At 39.8% G+C, this 21,962-nt stretch overlaps 1 protein-coding gene across 1 annotated transcript in view; it reads left to right on the top strand.

Moving 5' to 3' along the window:
- Positions 1 to 14,330: 14,330 nt before the first annotated feature.
- nr3c2 (nuclear receptor subfamily 3, group C, member 2) overlaps positions 14,331 to 21,962 on the top strand; it is a 74,547-nt gene continuing 66,915 nt past the window's right edge. The window contains exons 1-2 of the mRNA XM_051386052.1: positions 14,331 to 14,767; positions 16,363 to 18,180. Of these exons, the coding sequence (XP_051242012.1) occupies positions 16,382 to 18,180 (1,799 nt within the window). The 5' untranslated portion in view covers positions 14,331 to 14,767; positions 16,363 to 16,381. The remainder of the gene's footprint in view (positions 14,768 to 16,362; positions 18,181 to 21,962) is intronic.

Raw genomic sequence — 21,962 nt, 5'->3', positions numbered from 1 at the left:
ACTGTATTTGCATGTTGAAATGCTGAAAGATGTTGAAAGGAGATACATAGACAGCTAATGTAGATCTTGGAGCTGCATAGATCTGCAGCCGCATGGACATAATACTGTGACTGCCAACTGTGAAAACTATTAATATAAGTTAATTCTCATAAACATTGCATAAACCAAATAAAAGGTCCTATTTATCTAATCGAAAATATATAATTCTTTAATGGTGTTTTTTTTTTTTTATCACTTAACAAAAATAAATAAACACATAAACAACAGATGCAGCTATTAGCTACACTCTTACTTCTAGTTGGGATATAATTATATGATTAACAATTTTGTCAGTAACAGTTCTTAATTTTTTCTTGGCATCCAGATGTTCTTTTTTTTTTATTTTGGGTAAACTGACCCTTAAACAAGCCAATCACAATACAAGGCACACTCTTGGATTAGACAGAGACCAGTATTTCTGGTGGAGTGGTGACTTAACTGCGTAACTGATGAGTCTGTTATTCTCAGCCCGCCAAACTCACTCCACAAATCACAACAAGTGTTCCCTGCTGGGAGGACTCTGGGCCCAGCCCTGTGAATTATGTTTGTTAATAGACACCAGTGGTACAGTTTCCCTTTATCTCCTCAGAGTTTCCTCCTTCTCTAATCCACTATGCCTGCCAGCAGGATAACTGAGCAAAACTGAGAGCACACTCTTTAAGTAGATGGACAGCTTCTAGGAGGACGTCTAGTCTTCTTTCTGAACATTTTTACCCAACGTATTCCTTAATGTATTAAAGACATTCACTGCACATAATATATGTTCAACATCAGCAACAAAACCTATACCAAGTCCTGTGTAGATTTCCCCACCAAACATTTAACATGAAAGTAAAACTTTCATCCTCTCCCGTCTGCCAACTCTGTCAGTGCAGAGTTAGTATAGCTGAGAGTATGAAAGGGTAAATGTTTTTCAAAGGGACCTTCTTGCTTTGTTCTTTATGGCACACATTTTAACCACTGTCTGATCAAACAAACCTAGCAGACTGTTGTGGGCTTTAAGAATAGAAAATACTCAATGATAAAAGTGGAGATGCCAGTTTTCTAATCCTCAGATAACATGATATTAGTAAAGCATGTTGCTCAGTTAATATGTACAATAACCACTTGGATGAGAGGAAGCATATTTTTAAAAAGAGAATTTGTGAGTTGCTATAAAGTGTCATATGGTGAACAAAATCAATTTAATTTCAATGTAAATACTGTAAAATGTCAATTAATTAATAGCCCAGGCTTATATTTGCTTCCTATATGTGGAACAGATATCTATATAGGACATGTTTTTGATTCCTTCTGCACAAAACTCTTGGTCAGCAACAATTTAAAATACTATCAAGTTGTTTATTAAAACCAGTATGAATAATACCTGTATAATCTATCAGTTATACATAACATATTAATTACAAATCATCATTGATTATTTAATACTATAATGCTGGTTGGTGCAGATGATCAAGCAGCTTAGAACTTGCTCAAGCGGGCAAACAAGGGTTTGAAGAGGTTTTATATAGATTAGGCAACTAATTATTATCTGTAATGTTTTTATTCTTAGTTATTTTTTCTTACTCATTCCAATGTTTTATTATTTCTGTGCTCATGTGCCTTTTTCCTTTGTACAGGACTTTGTAACATTGTTAAGAAACGTATAGCCACACCAGGCTAGAAATAATTGGGACCCTGCTTTTAACTGAAGTTTCACAGTGGTTGGCTAAATTCACAAGAATACAATAGTATTTCAAAATTTGTGGAAAATTAAACATATAAAACAGGGGAAACAGCTAGCCTTGGTCAGTCTGCTGTAAAATAAAATTCACTGGTTGCCTGGAAACTGCACAGTGAACAGAAGACCAGAGTCATCACTGTTCCAGGGATTAAACCAATGGATTAAACAAACAAGATATTACAGGATAATTTTAGTTTAAGATAGAGCAAAGCTAGCTCTTTTCCCCTGCTTACAGTCTTTATGCTAAGCTAAGCTAACCAGCTACTGCGCTGTTGGCCTACAATCAATCTCCTCATCTAACTCTCGGGCAAGTAAGCAATTTCCTCTACGAGAACACAACACTGAATTTACTATAAACATTGACAAACATGTCCACTAACTAGTCAGTGATCAGTGGATCAGTAACTGTTATGACTTCAGGAAGTGAGAGTTCATTCTGGACCTTGCATGTCAACAATCTCTATGGCAACTGAATCAACTGCATTGATGAAGACCATGTGACACAGGTGAGAGTACTGGAAATAGCTAGTAAGTTCACCTTGAGTTGGGATGTTTTTGGTCAACCTTTAATAATATTTATAGTATTTACAGACTTTCAGTATGCAAGAAGCCCAACGAAGTTGTTTTTTAAGATACAGTGCACACAAAGACACTGTTGCAATGTGGTCAGATAATGAACAGTTTTATAGCCTAACCGCTACTCTTTATTTTACATGAAACACCAAAACAACCGGCTACAACTCCAAGTATAGCATTGTTCTGTGTTAGGGGGAAATGTGTTTACTCATTACAGATAACCCAATTCAATCGTGTTTGATATTCATACTGTCAGAACACACATATGTTCCTAATTTATCCTCTACATCGCAGTTTTATTTCATTTGCTTCAAAAAACAAACAGACACATACCAGCTTGCTTTTGTTACTTTGTACTGGAGAATTTTCCTTTTACTTTGTCTTAATTCTAATCTTAAAAATAAACGAAATTCCTCTGAGATGCTGGAAGCACATCTGCAGCCCTCCACATACACAGAGATAATGAGGTTGCTAAAGAATAGAAAAATAAGAAAGAAAGAAAAGTTTGTAAGAGGAGATTCCTCTCAGGCAGTCGAGGCTGGTGTGTATATATAGCAGAGCAGCCTCGATTGTGTAAGGGGGTGTGCATGCTGATGGCCATCGATCGAAACAGAAGGTGTTGTCTGGCACTTCAGGCCATTCACACAGACTCCTGGCTTTGAGTGCAGAGTTATATTAACAACTTTGCCAGTTTGTAATTAATGTGAATCTGCTGTTGAGCTTAATGTGCCCTGTTTTTTGGTTATGGAGCCATTTTGACATGTTGTAGAAATATTCTCTGCGGAAGACAAAAGGACCTCATGAAGGATTCCTGTCCTTCATGTACTGTACAATTAAGATTTCTACCTTTTAACAACCCTTACATGTTTCGAAACAAACTTGTAGACTAGGAGGCACTTTCCCTACACTGTAACTGTAATTCACTGTGCTCATTACTTGTTATACGTGTCTTTTGTGTGTTTACTTCATGCCAGATTTTTTAAATTTAATCCTTGAGCCACCTGTGTGTTTACTAGAGTCTGCTTTAGGAATATAAGTGTCTCTCCATGGTGTGATCACTGTGTAGGATGATAATAAAGCTGAAAACAATTATTTGATTGGGCAAGTGCCAGGAAATGTATGGTCAACTATTTGAGTCACTTCAGAAGCAACAAAATGAAAGTTCCTTCATTCTACACATAGAAAAAGCAGCAGGAACAATCAGCAACACGATAGTGATGATAATGTGGTTATGGATGATAATGTGAGGATTTACAGCTTTTCTCAGCTTTACATCAATGTCAAGTGAATACTTTGGGCGTGGGACTTGAAGACATTGTGGGCTCTGGGAAACAGGGGTCTGCATTTTTTCCACTTTTTTGCATTTTACAGAGAAAATAATTTTTCGAGAATTAATTATTTGATCATTTGGGGCGGCAGTAGCTCAGTCTGTGGGGGACTTGGTTTGGGAACCGCTGGATGACCAGTTCAAGCGTTCACCTCCTTGGTGCTGTCGAGGTGCCCTTGAGGAAGACACCAAACCATTAACTGCTCAGGGAACGCCCGCTATGTGGCAACCCCATCAACATCAACATCTCAGCCCCTCAACTGTATGTCAACAGCATGGGTCTTAAGTGAGCATGTCTGTATTTTGGGCCTGTGTGTAGAGTGGAGTCTTGGATTAATAAAATAATTCTTCTTTTTCTTAAAATAATCAATCAGTATCAGTGACAATGAGAATAACTGTTGATTGCAGCCTTAGTTTGTAACACATCGACTAGCTATTTGTTAAGTTCTTTCATGGTCAAGACAAACTATACTAGTTTGACTCTCTGATGTCAAACCTCCAGCAGCAAATTTCAATCCACTGCTCTTATTGAAACAATTTTATCTAATATCATGAAATGTGTGATGGTCAGTCTAAATTATTACATTTGCTCAGTGCGGTCTGCAGTTTGTAGGGGCCAGTGTGGTATTACTTCTCCTAAACCTTACCCTTTTCTCTGTGTTCACTCTTTTACAATCAGTTGCTGAAGACTCGTGTTCACAACCTGAAAAGTTTCTTAGTCTTGTAACAACTTTAACCCTTCCCCATTGGCAAGAGCAAGGCTGTGAGGAAAATGATCATCAAAGCCAGACAAATTTACACCTTAGCAAAGTATCATGAGTCCTGCAATTTCACACAGACCCAGTTTTCCTCCACAGCAACACCAGGAAAACAGCCAAGTTTGCCACTTTCCAGATGGAGGCTAAGCTTTTGAATAATGACTAGCTCTAAAAGTTGCATTTGAATGTCTGCGCTACAGTGTTTACAAAAGTGCTGATCTCCATACCGGTGCTGAAGTTACTGTACATTGATGTATACTGTACATACAGTACACTGTCTCACACATCAATCTCAAGCAAATTTTAGATCTCACTGAGGATGGATTTTAGTCTATATACCAGGATTCTGTCAGCAATTTTCATATCATTTGGTGTTATGATTACAATTTCTATTATCTATCACCCTCAGTTAATTTAATATTTTTGACTTCTCAAAGCATCACTGTGTCAAATCTACAATGTCTGCAGATACTGTAGACTGTAGGTGGACAGGAGAAAAATGCAGGAAGGAATTTATTTTTTCCACAAGCTTGTTTACACATCTCTAAGATGAGTCCTCTTTCCCTTCATTTTTATCAAGGCATTCCTCCTCTTCCAGTCACTGCTCACACACACACACACACGCACGCACACACACACACACACGCACGCACGCACGCACGTACGCATGCACGCACACACGCACGAACGCACACACACACACACACACACACACACACACACACACACAGGCACAGGTACACGCACACGCACACGCACACGCACACGCACACACACTGCACATCTCTCTATGTAGCGGCTTCTTCCTCAAATAGAAAATGTGCACTAAAACATGACAGCTCTGGCGGCTAGTCTCCGAGAGCAGCCCCACTCTCTCTGGCCTAGATTCTTTCAAATCCGCTCTGGAAGTGCTTTCGTCCTCAGCTGCACTGCCAGCCCGCCAGAGAGTGAGTGAGCAAGCCATCTGGCTGCACAGCACATCAAATCCCAATCTGTGTTAATTTGAGTGTTAAGGGCCATTGTTTATTTTGGAAAAAAAAAAAGAGGAAGGAAAGAAAGCCTCACTCACAGGATTAATAAACCCTTTTGTAGTTAATTCTCAGCAAAGTTTGTACCAAAGTTTTTGCAGGCATGTTGCGTGCCAGACACACTGCAGGTCACTGCTGAAAATTAGATGTCTAACCTGGCAAAATAAAGATTTAATATAGCTACAAGACAATAATACTTCACATATTCTGCAGAAATGAAGTAAATGCATAAATGGAACATTTGATAAATAAAATAGAATACGATGTAGCCAAGTAATCATGCAGTGCAGATAAAATTAATTGGGCTGCATTTGTTTCTACCACCTGGTGAAAACATTTGGACCGCCATAGGCTTCCGTTGGTGTGTATGTTTTTTTATTCAGATCCCCATTAACTGTCTCCATCACAGCTACTCTTCCACAGGTTTTTAGAAATGACTCTGAGAAGACACTTTGAGTTTAGAAATGAAGCTCTAGGTGATCTGCAAATATAAATAGCCAGTTGCATAGCTATTTACCTACATAGATATACAAGCAGATAGATACTACATTTGATCATATTGTAATTAGCAAACTGAGTCCAGCTCTATTATAGAGCTGTGTTACTCCAAAACTTCCCCTATGTTTACTGCAGCTACGGAAGTAGTTGAAGCCATATCTCTTTTTCTTTGTCCCTTTACCCCCCTCCCTTCCTCTCCCTCTCTCCTTCTCTCTCACTCACACACACTTACACACACTTACACACACACACACACACACATACACACACACACACACACACACACACACACACACGCATGCACACACATGCCACCCACCCTGACACATGGTGTGTTATGCAATGGGTGATGCCTAATTACCACTGACATCGCGGAGACTGTTCACTGTGAAATTAATCATGACACAGGCGTCAGCTTTTGATATTTTTCGCCAAGTGCTCTGAGTTTGTACCAGCCGATGTAATTAATAAACCAAATGCACACAAATACTGATTAGATGCTGACACTGATGTCTTAATAATAACCAGGCACCTTAAAACCAATGCCAGGTGCCACACAGTAGAGATAAGAGGAGGAAAGTAAGGGCAGCAGAAAAAATAGAGAAATTGGAACCAAGTCTTTACTAACTATTAACATGAGGCTGTTTATGGGTTTGACTTTGAGGAGCTGTGGGCTGGTGTAGATGGAAAATAATTAAAGAGTTTGTGTGTAACAAGGGTGTATGAATGTATCCACAGTATATACAAATTCTCAACAGCTGTGAGTCCAGTAGCTTGTGGAGGGCTAAAGTGCTATTTATAAATCGTAGCATTGTACTGGAAAGCGCTTACAGTATATCCAGTCATGCATAGCATAAACAGTTGCTTTTCAGTTAGCAGAAAACCTCGCTGTTACTTTATTATTACAAATAGATGAACTGAGACTACAGAAACACAGCCCACCCGTATCTGGCATAATTAATGTGACATGCAGCTCATCAGTGCACAAACCTCAACAAGAGCTGGTTGCTCATTTTTTTCTAGAGGTTTTTCTGCCTCAGTGGAAAATGATCACAAGCCAAACAGTTAGGGAGAGATTCAGGCAAATTGATTTGACATCTTGCTTTTTGTTCAAATCAGTTTCAGATATTGTTTACCTCTCATAAAGCCATATTTTTCTTCTACCACACAGCTGTGATAAGCTTTGATCTGCACTCCTCAAAGTGTAATATATCAGAATTGTTCATTTGGAAAACACAAAGAAAACTTGTTTCCCATTTGAGACATTGTGGGGTTTTTTTCCAGAAAGAGCAGAACTATGAATAGTGTCAAGGTTCCTGTATGTTTTTAATTAGTGCAGAAGTGACTTATGCTTTCTCTACTATTCAGCTATTTTAAGACCATATGATCTCTCCGTACATTATGTATATCCTTTCCGGTCATTTCAACTTTTGCACCTTGGCTTCAGCAATTCTCCAAAGCCAATTCTCCCAACTACTTTCAGGCTGAGGTGGGTCACTGAGTGCACCCAGAGAGGGGAGACTGCAGAGCTTAAACAGAATTTAAACATATCCTCCTTTACTTACTCAATGTATTATTTCAGACATTTTGCCTTTATTTTGACAGCAGACAGTAGTAAGATAACAGGAAACGAGGGTAGAGAGGACATGGAATGAAGGTCCCCAGTCTCCAGCATGGGGAAGTCATGATCACATGGTCAGTATAGAAATATCTAGAGGTGGCAGTATTAATAAATAGTTTTATTTCCAAATGTTCATACATTATTGCCAAATACATGACATTTTACATTGTACTTAAGCCTATAACTTAGTCTAAAATATGTCCATAACAGATCATTAATTCAATTTCAGTTTCTTAACATGTTACATTAAAAATTAATCCAAATCAACATGTTTCAATTTAACAGCATTTGACTGTCAACTGGGGTGGCCAGGCATTTTTTAGGAATTGCAGCCACCAAATATGTTGTACCTGAATCCCAGTAAATGAAAAACCAAATAAAAACGGGAGCAGAGACACGAAACTTTTAAAAGGTCCAGATAATTATGTAAACACTTTTATCAGTCTGTCTGGCCAAAGGTCTGATGGAAAAATTTGTGGAAAAAAAGGGGTTGGAGAATAGGCCTGAATATGTTTTCACAAATTATCAGCACAGACCCATATGTGCAAACACACACACACACACACACACACACACACACACAATGCTTAACGTCACCAGAGACTCACTGTTATACACCAAAGTTCCATATGCAGAGCACTTAAAATACGCTTAAAACTAGATCAAAGCTTCAGATGGGACTTATATTGCTTCAATGTCTATTTTTGTTTAAAAAAGAACAAAATCAATTTTATCTCCTGGTGAAATCACATGCATGTACTGTACGCGGATGTGTGTATGTGACAGACAGAGGAGCAGAAGGTAACCTTTATAAATGACACACAAACAGCTAGACAGTGCATCAGAGTAAAGGTGGCTTTTCTAATCCTCTCCCCTCCTGTTGACTGGTCTCCTTTTTCCACTGCATTGCTACATTTCATCTCACATTGAGCTTGGCAGTTTCTCTGGCTACTGTTCTGACGTTCTGTTTGTCTCTAGGCTTCACCTGCCTCCCTCCTTCAGCTCAAGTCGGCAGAATTGAAGGATACTTCAAGAAGAAGAAGGACCACTGTTGTAATTTCTTTGTATCAGCAGTGGGAGAAGTGTTTTGACCCTTTCCTTAAAGCTGCTCTGATCAATATTTTTATACAAACAATGGATCAAATGACTATGTGTAGTGTCAAAGCGGTCGCTTGTGGTGACAAACCCACTGAGAATTATCACTCAGCTCTGCAGTTACCTACAGTGAAACTCTATGAAGTGTTTTCATGTCTTTTAGCTCAATTTAGGGGTTTTACTGTTCTGGTTCACTCTTACCGCTCTCAGCAGGTGCTACCTGCTCAGCTCCAAACTGCACACAGACAAAGTCAGCAACTAGCTGGTGAACAAAATGGGGCATTTAGCAGTTAAAGAGCCAGATAGTACTGTTGCTTTAGAGCTAGGGGAGACCAAAGCAGAGATAAAAAGGAGAGTGAATATTGGACTTTACACAACTGCAATGAATACTAATGTTACTCTGTGTCAGCTGGATGTGTAAATAGGCAACTGTTTGCTAACACATGATGAATTCTGATGCTGTGTTTACAGCTCATTGCTGGTTGTGCTGTCCTGAAGGGGAAACATCAGTTAAAAAAGCACAATTTGAAAATTGTTCATTACAAGTAAAGATGATTGCATTCAAATGTTTACTTAATTAAAAATACATTATGAATATCAATAATATTTGTGTTAGTACAGCGTCAGCTGTGTGTACATACACATATACATATACTTAAACAAAGCAAAACAAAGTCTTTTCAGTGGCAAAATGAACATGTGTTTTTCACACAGCACTAAAATATCAGTACACAATTATACAGATTAAGCGATATGATCTATCCCAAATACTTTTTTAATCTCCCCTTGGACTGCCAGCCAAAAGGATAAAATTTTAGGGTACGACCACATGAGATGAGTATATCTACCACTATGCTTCTTATTTATATTTCAGACATAATGGAGAGCAGAAAGAGTCATATTTACATTGAATAGCTGAGGTAACATGTACTCTGTGTATTATCTTGTATTCAATTGATTTTTCGTTTTCTTTGCATTCAGTAAAATATTTCACCACATCTCATCATCAAGGGACCCAAAATCTTCACCCCAAGATCTTTTATAATTACTAGTAGAAACATTTGATCAAAAATATAACTTCCTTCTTTATATATTGTTAAGTAGTTTTATTTATAAAAATGCATCATATTTTCTAAGCTGATCAGTTATTTTGAATAACAATATTACCTTAACAAACTAACTAGAAACTAAAGATGTTAAATAAATGTTGTGGAGTAATAAGCACAATATTTCCATGTAGGTGTCAACTGACCAAAATATGGAAGCTGCTTAAACAAGATGTGTGCAACAAAAGCAAATGCAGTCATATTTCTGCCAAAACATACTAAAATGAACAAAATACAATCTGATTGTTTGCTTTTTACAACCTTGGCATCTATAGATGCTGCGGGATTGGGAGAATCTTTGCAAGCAGACACCAGGAATATCAATTCATAATGTACTTGACACAGTTTTGTTGAACAACACATCATTTAGTGATAATTCTCTGCATGTTAATAGTCTGATCTGAAGCCAGGCCCTAGCCTATACGCAGTGTTCCCACTGAATATGTATTTCTGACTGCACGGAGGGTAAACATGTTATTTAATCATCAACATGTTTTCAATCGTCATTGCTTAACTAGGATGAACAAACCCCAGGTGGTGTACACATAGTACGAGAGACTTTCTGCGGGGAGGCAGGCTGAATGCATATCATTCAGCATTTAAATGGTACGTGCCATCCGTGTAGAAGGGCAACTTAAGGTGAACAGCAATCTGTGTCAAAAGTGGGACTGGAAGGTAGTCTTATTTATGTTGCTGGAGTCTCATGAGAGACACATGATAACTTTGCATCGCAGGCTGTTTATTTTCTATCAAACTTGTCATTTATTTTAATTCAAACAAAACTTGAATTGAAATAATGCATGAACATACCTAGAACCTAGATTCCTAGCTCAGGCATCAGTTAAATATGGCTTTATTTGAAATGTTGTAAAGTGTAAATTCTCACACTGATGTCACACTTCAGTGATTCTGTCTGTAATTATACCTCTGGGTGAATTAATTAAAACCTTGCAAGTTGGTTGTGTAACTCTGCATTTATCTGACTGCTTTTGTACCAGTAATACTATATCTATCATATTTGATAAAGCACTAACTGTAACTGTATAACTTGGATGAACAGGTTTAAGTGTAACCTAATTTGTGCCCTGGGTGAATATTTAATTAAGCGCAGAAATCAGAGGCTAGAATATTTATCATATTTATGAATTATACTATGATTTCCTGCATACAGTCTTTATCAATGAATAATAAATCTGAGGGAGTTCATTCAAAAGAATCACATATACATTTTTATTTGTTCAAGGCTCTTTTTTACAATCTGCCTACACTGACCAGAGATCAGGTGTCAGAACATGCTAGTTCCCATAGCAACCCTTGGTAAAATTGAATAGCATAATATTCCCATCTCTGACCTTCATAGACAAGAGTCTTGTCATCCAACTGTGAGGTTATTCAGTCTTTGTGCCAGATACGTCACGGCCATACTAAAGACTGGCTCAGACAAACAGAATGAAACCAGGTTCCTCATCGAATAATACTTGTTAACTAGAAAATAGTTTGCTATGGCAAATTAACACATTTAATGAAAACAGGCCAGTGATACTTGCACAGATGGGCTCAAAGTTGCCGCAAATAGGCATGAAATGTACCACATGCAGCATGAGTGTTCAACAACAAAAAGTATTGGCCAGAGTGGTGGGGGGTTGGTGATGATGTGTGTCTCTTGATCTCACTCCAGCAATCTACCATGTTACTGGACAGTTGGCCAACACAGTTTAGGGGCAAAAGCACTTACAGTAGCAAGGATATTCCTAGGACAAGCAGTGATTTAGTATTTCAATTAAAGTTGCAATATTTTCATTGTAACAATTGGTCAAATGAAAATGCGTATGTAGAGATTTCAACTTGTAGGTATGAACTCACAGAATAATCATTAACTCTGCAATTTCACTCACCTGGACAGAGTGTTTTTACCATCTTTCAGTTTACTCCCCCCCCAATAAAAACTAAGCTAAAAAAAGAGTGAATATTGGACTTGAATTCATTAGTTTGCCAGAATCATGACTCCACATGAATGCTAATGTTGCTCTGTATCTGCGAGATGTGTAAAGTTTGCGAAAAAGTAAAATGTGATAAATGTTTTGTTTACAGCTTGTTTGTCACTGCCCACTAGTGGCCAAACATCTGCTATGCAGGTTTAAAAGTCCAGTGTGTAACATTAAGGAGGATCTATTGGCAAAAATGGAATACAATATTCATAGATATGTTTTCATTACTGTATAATCACCTGGATATAGGAATAGTTATGTTTTTTGATAGCATTTTGATATCCACTGACACCACTTCATCAGAGTCCACCATGTTGAACTGCCATTTCTACCCTAGCCCAGAGGGGACAACCCTAACTCTGCCTCTAGAAGGGGGCGCTACACCGCTAAATGCCACTAACTGAGACACATTGGTCCTTTAATGTTTTAGCAGCTTTAATTCAAGATGAATTCAAGACTAAGCACTTTAAAAGGGTTAAAATAACACTCAAAAACATGTTACGAGAATGACTTGCTGGATGCAAAGTCAACACTTAAACATGTTTACCAGTCAAATCAAAGTTGTGAGAAAGAAGAGGGGCTGGCTCCCTTCTGGAACAGCTACATTATCACTTCAGATGAATGGTTCTCAAGAATAACAGCTAAACTGGAACAATAAGCAGCTGAGGGAGGATGATGGTGACGGACTTCTTCCCTGATTAAAACTACCTCTGTAATTACTACACACGATGGGGACAGGGTCTTCTGCTGAGTTGACGAGTGTTTTGTTTCAGAGTTAACATGCTCCAATTCACCTGTCCCCATGAGGCGCAGCATGCACCTCTCTTATGCCTTTGGCCCTCTCAGCTACTGGAGTTGTCTGCTTTGTGTCTAAACTGGAGTGGGAGCCTGTTCCTAATCACAGCAATCACTCATTCGAAAGGACCCCCCCCCACAGACACTATTTTTAGCCCCCATGTGTGTATATACACAATATATGTATATAAAAAATGTTTTCAGAATTGTGTGATTATCACTCATTTTGCTAAAACGACAGTGCTTGAAAGCTCAGTGGGATTCAACAAAGATGCCTTTAATTCCTACAAGGGAGGGAGACAATTATTACTGATTTCATATCAGCCATGTTCTGCTGTCAGTCTGCACTGTGGAAAAATCTGTGATGCAAAGCTAAATTAGATTTGCTCATGATGTGTTTGACTGGCACCCATTATGTGCAATGGACAAGTGGGAGCTGCATGAATGGGGGTGGGAAACATTGGTTATATCTCAATTCTCCTGCTCTTTCTGAAGCAGGTCCCCATTCATGGGTGATTAACAGGCAGATCAGGGAGGTGGGCAGTGTTTCTTGGATGGCTTTGACTAATCTAACTGCTGCTGCCTCGCTTGGGTAATGGCTACAGGCTGGCTTGGAAAAACCAGACAAGCAATGAAGAGAAACATTCAAACTACTGTATACTGTAGAGCTCCTCTCTCAAAGCCTAAATCCTTCATGTGCACTTTTATGCAGCCATGTGAAACACTACAGGATGTGACTGGACTGACTGACAACTTCAAAGATTAAACTGATTATTGGCTGTTGCAGGAGTAAAACCAAAGTCTACACACACCAATGCCATCACATATCGGCAGTAAAATGTAAGCAACAGCTTAATCCAAATGTGCACTATAGGACATTATCAGTGAGAGATACTGATCTCATTTAATCTAAGTTACAGTATGCCAACTTGACTGTGTCTGATAGCTTTTGAATTACATGCAACTGTGGTTATATATCTATTTTATCCATTATTCCTTCAGTGGTCACTGACTTTTAAACAATATTCCATTTCCACTTTTCTTACACATTTCTCTACATATCAGTTTATGACTAAATTTTAATTCTGTTTTGAACTCAAGAAGTCTGAGTTTTATGTCAGTTTTGTTATTTGAAGCGTGAAAATGAAGGTTTTTCCTCTATCATAGTCTGACATGTAGTGAAGTAGGTGACATCTTGACCACTCAATAGAGTTGCTTTTCGAACAGCAATAGAAATATTGCTCCACCTAGTGGAAGCAGCCGTTATGGTGTTACAGGGCAACAGCCTGACTTGATTTCACTCTTACAGCAGAATGACTCCCCGCTCAAAATTTGCAGGTTTTTTTTTTTTTTTTTTTTTTTTTTAAAGATCCATGTTAACTGTAAACAGAGGCTGGGAAAGGCTCGTTGCTCTATCTCCTCCTTATCTAAATTGTCCGCGCACGCGCAAACCTTTAGAGAGGTGGCACAAGAAAAAGATGTTTAAAAAAAAAAAAAATTATAAAAAGAGAGGGAAGAAGGGAGAGGGGGTTTTCACAGCAACATAGACACGAAACAAACTTGGAGGAATATTGTAGCTAATTAAATAAATAAAAAAAAAGAAAAAGGCTGCTTCTCACTGTTATCCCGAGAGTTTATTTCAAACAACACCGCACTGAGCACGGTGCCCTATTTCCAGGCGACTCTGTCTACCTGCGCTGAGCCCCTCCCCTCTCTCCGCTCTGCCTCCCCTCCTCCCTTCCTCCTCCTCCTCCTCCTCCCCCTCCTCGGAGTTTGTGTTGCACTCGTTGCAGTAGGAGGGTCCATGTGCATAGAATGACGTCGCTTTGACTTCAAGTCCGACCGACTCCTTCGTTTGTTTTTTAATACTCTTTTTATCCGGGGGGGCCCCGCGAATCGGTAATCTGCAAAATTGCGGCCATAATGTGAGATCATCCGCCGCTGTCGTCCGACCCGCCGCTGTCGTTCGTCCTGTCAGGAGCAGCCGTTCGCTGTTGAGGATTACTAGTGATAATACGCAGTAGACTTCTCCAGTGTGTCTAGCTGTCAAACTGAAAACTATGTATTGGCAAGAGTAGACAGGACACATTTGTTGATATTTATTGACTTTGCTTTTGCGTGTCTTTTTTTTTTTTTTTTTTTTTTGTCGGTCCTCTTGGATTATCGCTGCCCAGCAACACGGCCACCTGACAACTCTGAATGTCGTAATTAAGGTAAGGAAGGACAGAGCTCAGTGTTTGACTGTACATTTTAATTTCGCGCTGGGGGTCTCAGATGATAATGAAAGCAAACTCCTCGCTTTTCAGTCCGGGATGACTGACTACTTTCATCCCCCGGTTCGTTTGCTGTGGGAGAGAAAATCTAATAACTTTCAACCGGGACCGTTAGCCCTGTGTCTTGGTCCATAATAAAAAAAAAAGTCGCCAAGAAGTTTATGTACTTTGTGTACAAACAAAAGCCACAGTCATTTTTAGTAGAATTAATAGAAGCCTCGTTTTTGTATATCTGTACGCACCTGTCAAGAGGGCTGAGAAATATCTAGTGAAGTAGACAATCTCAATAAAAATGTGAGTTAAATCATTCATATTTTCTTCCTTCTGCACTTAGTCCCTCTTGTCATTCAAAAAGCCGTCAATGAGACGACTTTCACACAGCTAAAAAATAACTTCAACAGCAACAGCATGGCCAAAAAAAAGAAAAAGAATCGTCTTTTAAGTATTTATTCTGCGCAAACGCAAAATGGAGAGATATGCAGAGAGTTGCATGCCCCACAGAGGCAGGGCAATCACGGCAGGAGCGAGAAGGAGGAATTAACAAGCTGTCTTCTCTTTTATTTTAATCTTTATACGTAAGGATCTGCACATAACAGCCTGAATAACTTTAACGTGGCTACTCCACAGCTGTGAGCCCTTGAAAGAGTGAACCAAAGCATGCAAAATATATATATTCAAACCTTAAAGCAAACACTGAAAGCAAGTCGTTCTCATTGCAATCTGATACATGAAGTGTCTTATCATTGCATGTGTTTTTTTTTGTTGCTTTTGCACATGACGGGGCTGCTCTGGTTGCTGAAGCAACATTTCAAGTTATGTCGCAGCTATGTTGTGACTGCAAGAGCAATAACTATTGAGTGACAGCTTTCGGACCAATCCGTGAATGGCCTCATAAAGCTGGTGGATTTCTGGCTGAGCTGTCCAATGGGAGCGCAGCAGAGGTGGGAATTTAAACCAAAAGCCCAGACGACGTCACGTAGCTTCGTTAACCCTTGCGATGCAGTTTTTCTTTTTTTCCCCCAAGTTATCAGACTGTACATCTCCTGTAGTGCAGCCGATAAGGAGCTTTATCTGTGTGAGAGAAGAAATACTGTACAGACTTGCTTTGGAGTTTTTTTTTCTTCCCCGATTTAACATATTGTTGACAAATCGTAATTTATGTTTGAGTCTTGGTATTCTTTAAAAATAAGTTATTATAATGTTAAAATAAGTGAAATCTGTTGTGTGTCACATCCTCACTTTTTTTCCTTTTGCCCTACCTTTTATGCCTCATTAGGTTTTTATCCACTGAAGCGGAACTGCTTGGTCATCTATCTAAAACCAGAAAGACTACTATATATTTACACTACATATTTAAGATTCATTAGCATAATTATTAATATATACTTTGGTCGCATATTAGACTTTTAATCTCTGCCTGAAGGTAAATACCATTAATACACCTGCCACTCAACTGTGGCAGGTGTATTGAATTTGAATTGTGTGACTTGAATTTTTCTCATTATTTTCTTTCTTTTCTTTCCCTCATTTACCAGGTGAATCAATGAGCCAGCAATGGAGACCAAAAGATACCAAAGTTTCTTTGATGGAAGCGATACAGAGAACAGATGGTCGCAGGTCCCGAGCACCATGGAGCATTGCTGCAGTACAGAGGATTCAAGTCTGACCAACAGCGATATCCTGATGGACATAGTCAATGTTAGCTGCCCTGCTGGAAGCCCGGCCACTGACTGCAAAGACAACAATACAAAGAAGCAGGAGCAGCCAATGCTTCGGCTCAGCCAGAACCAGCCATTTGTTCTCCCACACTTCAACAACTCTCTCCATGGTCATAAGCAGGAAATGGACTCCAAGGAGCTTTCCAAGACTGTGGCTGAGTCTATGGGCTTGTATATGAATGCTGCCAGGGAGGCAGACTTTGCCTTTAGCCAGCATGGGGGCAGTACCAGCCCTGGGAAGATGTATCCAGTGTGTGGGCGGTCTGTGGAGGAGACCCAGTGTGGTTCCACAAAGAGCCCCAAGTTAAAGCCATTTGGTTTCCAGCAGCCCAGCACCACTCCCAGAGAATGCACCACTGGGACCCCAGTTAGCTCAGCTTCAATGCTGGTTTCATCTCTGTCCTGCAGTCCCCAGACCTCCAGCTCCATCTCTAGCCCCGGGGGCAGCAACAATATGGTGTCATCAACCACCAGTCCTCCTACGTGCTTTGGACCAGCGTGCTCGTCCGTCAGTAGTCCTGTCAGCCAGACGTCTTGTGCTGCAACTCTGGCCAACATCAAGCGCAGGAATTCAGCCACATGTAGCCCTATAGAGTCCAGCACAGTGGGCTCACCACCACTCACCAGCCCGCTCAATGTCATGAGGTCCCCCATGTCCAGCCCCCAGAGTATGAGTAGTGTGAGATCGCCTCCGTCCTGCAGCACTACCTGTAATATTAGGTCATCGGTCTCGAGCCCTACAGGTGGCGGCTGCACCAGCACTGCCAACAACTGCAACACAGTAAGGCCCTCTCTCTCCAGTCCGGCCACAGGGGGAACCATGGCGGTCAGCAGCCCACAGAACCCCTCCTCAGGTGGGTTCCCTGTGTCCAGTCCTGCTGGCGGACTGGGTTTGGTGCAGAATGACACCAACAGCCCAGAAGCAGCAGGTCTGACCAGAGACACGGACTTCAAGAACTTTGAATTCCCGAAAGTAGAGATGGTAGATGGGGAGGTGTTCAATGTCGGCTTAGACCAGATGGGCATGGTCAAGTACATTAAGAATGAGCCTGGAACTGACTTCAGGAGCATGTGTTTGGGCAGCTCCAAATGTAATGCGAGTAGCACACCTTTTATCACACAGATTAAGAGTGAGCCAAACAAAAATGAGGGATGTATGAACCCTCAGCCCTACGGTGATCAGTCACCATCTCTTGGTCTCTTTCCTGCATCTGAGACCACCTATTTGTCTCTGAGGAATAATATTGATGAATACAGTCTTTCTGGTATCTTAGGACCCCCTGTCTCCTCTATGAATGGGAACTATGAGTCCGATGTGTTCTCCAACAATGTCCTGTCTAAAGGGGTTAAGCAGGAGACCAATGATGGCAGCTATTACCAAGAGAATAACAGCATGCCCACATCGGCCATTGTTGGAGTTAATTCCGGTGGACATTCATTCCATTACCAGATTGGAGCTCAAGGAACAATGTCTTTCACGCGGCATGATGTGAGGGACCAGTCCAACCCTTTGTTGAATCTAATTTCACCCGTAACTGCATTAATGGAGTCCTGGAAATCTCGGCCGGGCATGTCACAGGGGTCACTGTCAGCCAGAGGTGAGGGATACCCGGGTCAGAACTGCATCACGGACAGGTAAGGAGAATGAACATGTCTAGTGCCTTTCAGTGTATCTCCGTCAGTTCTCTGGCTTAGCTAAGTTTTGATAAATATTCCGGTTTTGCTTTACAGAGAGAAGCAGTTTTAATTTTTCCTAAATTATTTTGTCAGTATACCTGTATAACAGCATGCCTATTTAGAGGATCATATATGAGGGCCAGTTTGTTACAGTCAGACTCATATTGCACAAGGGATTTAGGGCGTTTGCTTTGAATAGTTCAAAAATAATAACAACAGCAGGGCTTGGGAAAGGCAGTGGGATGCTGGCTGGGGAAACAGGATTTGAAGGACGGGGTCCAGGTCATTGTTATAGTAGCATGTGATCACAACAGCATCTCTGCTAGCACTGCCCTGTGTTCTACTGTAACACAGAGGGAAAGTTTACCTCTTATCAGGGGCTAGTGTGTATGTACAACAACAAAATTTATTGGTCTGTTATCGAGAGGTCCAACTAAGACCTTGTGTAATGCAAATATCTGTTTTTATGGGCCCTAGGCCATTGGCAGCATAATAAATTATGAATGATTGATCACATGCTTTTGCCAAACTGATGAAATAAACAGTGGCTTTTGTGAGGGTGGGGGCTGAAACAAAACAAACAGGCCAAAGGGAAAAAATCTATAATAGCCGCCAATCTGGCAAAGTGCAACTTTGACACAGTTGTTTTGCTTCCAGTGTATTCTGGCGTTCTAGTTACATGTGACGCTGAGGGAAGTAAATAATCATCAACTGGATTAATAAAAGTGAATATCAAAGCCATAATCTAGATACCATGAAACACATGGTAACATTGTTAAAAATACAGAAGTATGTATACACGCAACAGAGAGACATGCTGGAGCTAGTTTACAGTAAATCAGAGGAAAGGTTAGTGGCCCTGTATCTGGAAAATACATGAGAATGATATGATTTTTATGTATTTTAATAGCATTTACTGTCCATTGGTGTTTTTGTAAAATACATTGCTATCATCTATTTATCGATGGGATGTTATAAATTCAGTTTATGAGCTGGTGCTAGGAAGCACAATAAATGACTTCCTGTTTACTTGCACGGCTAGAGAGCCAGACGTTTGATGTAAGGGAAGTACAGTATTTGGGCTTCTGCTGGGTTGTTGGCGTATGCTGATGTCGGCTGCGTTCGAGTGTGGCTTGACCATGACAGTTCCAGGCTGACTTTGGGCAGTGATGTTACACAGAATCTCAAAATGGAGATTTATTAGATAAAAAGTTTTCCTGATTGAATTTGTACAAACCAACTTTGCAGATCTCACTGATTGCTCTACCATTTTCAGTTGTATATTTTCATTTTCTATTTTTATTTAGATTGCAGGGACAAATTTGGAGGAGGGGACTAGGAAAAAGTCGGTTTATCAGTGTTTCTGCCCTCAATGTATGTTCATGAAGGTCCTCAGCTGAACAGATTAATTGTAGTTTACAAATGGAATGAAAAACATTTCCGATGATGATAGTTGATGCTTTCCTGCATTTATCATACCTTTATTATACAACAAGATATTAAAAAAACCTTTTACTGTCACCTTTCACTGTAAGATGTGTGGTGTGATTTTCATCACACTGAAATATATTTAATAACAAGCTTTGCTGATAACCAGATCAATTCTTAAATAGTTTTTCTTATTCATAGCTTATAAAACACAACATTAGCGTGATTGATCTTTTTGACATTATTTGTATTTCTTATGGCAAACACGTATAGTAAGCACACTGTACATGTGTGTCTGTCTCATCTTATCTCATCATGAGTATTTTTCATGTCTTCTCTGTTCGACGTGTTTATTCAGCTTTATGTGTACAGTACACGATCGTCTAGAGAGTAGATACTCCGTCTGTGTGTGCCATAACAAGGCTTGCAGCTCTGAGGAGACTGATACAGCCCCGTTACCTTGGAGGCGACCCATATGGCAGGAGGCAAAGCGATGTTGACGGGATCACTGCCACCTTGGTCCTAATGAGATCCAGCTTAGCCCTAATGTCAGACAGGATGACAGTAAGAGGTGGGCCACATGGCAGCCAGCCAGGCAGGCAGGGAAGCAGACAGACACAAACACACATATACATATATACATACAATTAATGTGTACACACACACACACACACATGCAGATATATCTTAGTTAGAACGCAAGAAACTAACATTTTTCAGAGGGTGCTGCCTACTTTTAGTGTCCTCTTACACCAGTAGTATTGTACTGATTGACAGCTATACTTAGATATAAACATAGGCTTATTGTATCCTGCCTGAAATCTCAAAGTGCACTGCAGGAAGTCTACTGTCGAGCCTTGGACTGACTACATGGCACCCGGGCCCAATATTTCATAGGCAAAAATGTTACGTAACCATTAAAAAGCACAACTAAAACTCTTTGATCCGCTGAAGCCTTGGATGACAGAGTGTAAAATCCCTTGGCTCTTTTTTTTCTCACTTTGGTTTCCTCTGTAAATGGTTTTAATTAAAAATGGCTGCTCATCTGAGCAGTCTGGATTACTTTGTGCAAAAAACATTTTAACTCAGATTCACAAGAGAGGAGGAAGGAAAAAAATGAATTGCATTAACCAGAATTGTTGTATTCATGTGGTGTTTGATTTAAACTTAATGCTTATGACAAACTGTGTGGCCAGAATGGTGCATTGTACATGATTCAAGGTTTAAATGCTGAGATTTTCTTTCTTAATTTTTTTTATAACCATGAAGTAAAATTCCTGTATCCATTCTCTTCTGCGCTATAGTTTGAAGTCCACTAAGAAAGAAATCTGCTTTGTATGAAATATATAAATATTGAAATTATTATAAAATGACCTACATTAGCGCGCTGGATTATGTTTGCTCCCTGCCTAAATCTCCAAATCTCTTTTCACCCTATTTAGGGCATTTTTATGCTGGTTTTTGCAGTAATATTTCACCAAATAGAATTACTCTAAAACTTGTCAGCCCTATGACCTGATAATTTCATAATCTGACAAATGATGAAGACTCAAAATAGAAGCCAACAATGTTTTTTTTTTTCCATTTAGATAAGCTCTCATTAAGGATTTTTAGCCTTTCCTACAGCCCTGTGGCACCTTACTATAGGCTGACATCTCCCTTGCTTTAAGCTTGTAGCCAGTTGCTGTAGATCAACAGAGTGCCCATCACGAGGAAGCACCAGTTTCAAGCGAGGAGAATGCTTTGCACTGGACTCTGGCCAACTCGCAATGTTCTTCAGAGGGATGAAAAGGCATACTCTTGAGAGCACACTAATAAGGCTTTAATTGTATGTTCCTCCACTAAATTAATGGATGAAAATGATTTGATTAATTCAGACACTGCTGGATACTAATATCCAATTAAATCCCAACACCAGGCATGCACAGGGGCTCCCAGTGCATTATGGGTTCCTGACAATAAAGCGGGCAGCTGCTTGTTTGGGTTGTGAAAAGGATGTTACAGGTGAAGGTGTTGGGGAATGGCTGCCGGTCTCAGCTGTCTACACAGCAGACGTACTAATCTGGCAAAGATGTTGTCATATATTGCATGCAAGTCTATTAATTATGTGCATTCTCTTGTGTCATCTGTAAAAAAAAATCAGTAAACAGTAGTCATTAAATGAAAGAAAAGAATACAATAATTTAATTGTGCTAAATTTGATATAAAGCACATATGCCAGCAAACTCCAAGTAACAAGTTCATGTTTTTTTATTGGTGTCCTTCTTTTTTTCATTCTGTAACTTAACTGATTCAATAAAACTGAAGGAACG

The sequence above is a fragment of the Dicentrarchus labrax genome, unplaced genomic scaffold, assembly GCF_905237075.1.
Source record: "Dicentrarchus labrax unplaced genomic scaffold, dlabrax2021, whole genome shotgun sequence".
Taxonomy (NCBI): domain Eukaryota; kingdom Metazoa; phylum Chordata; class Actinopteri; family Moronidae; genus Dicentrarchus; species Dicentrarchus labrax.
This window is presented reverse-complemented; position numbering and strand designations above follow the sequence as displayed.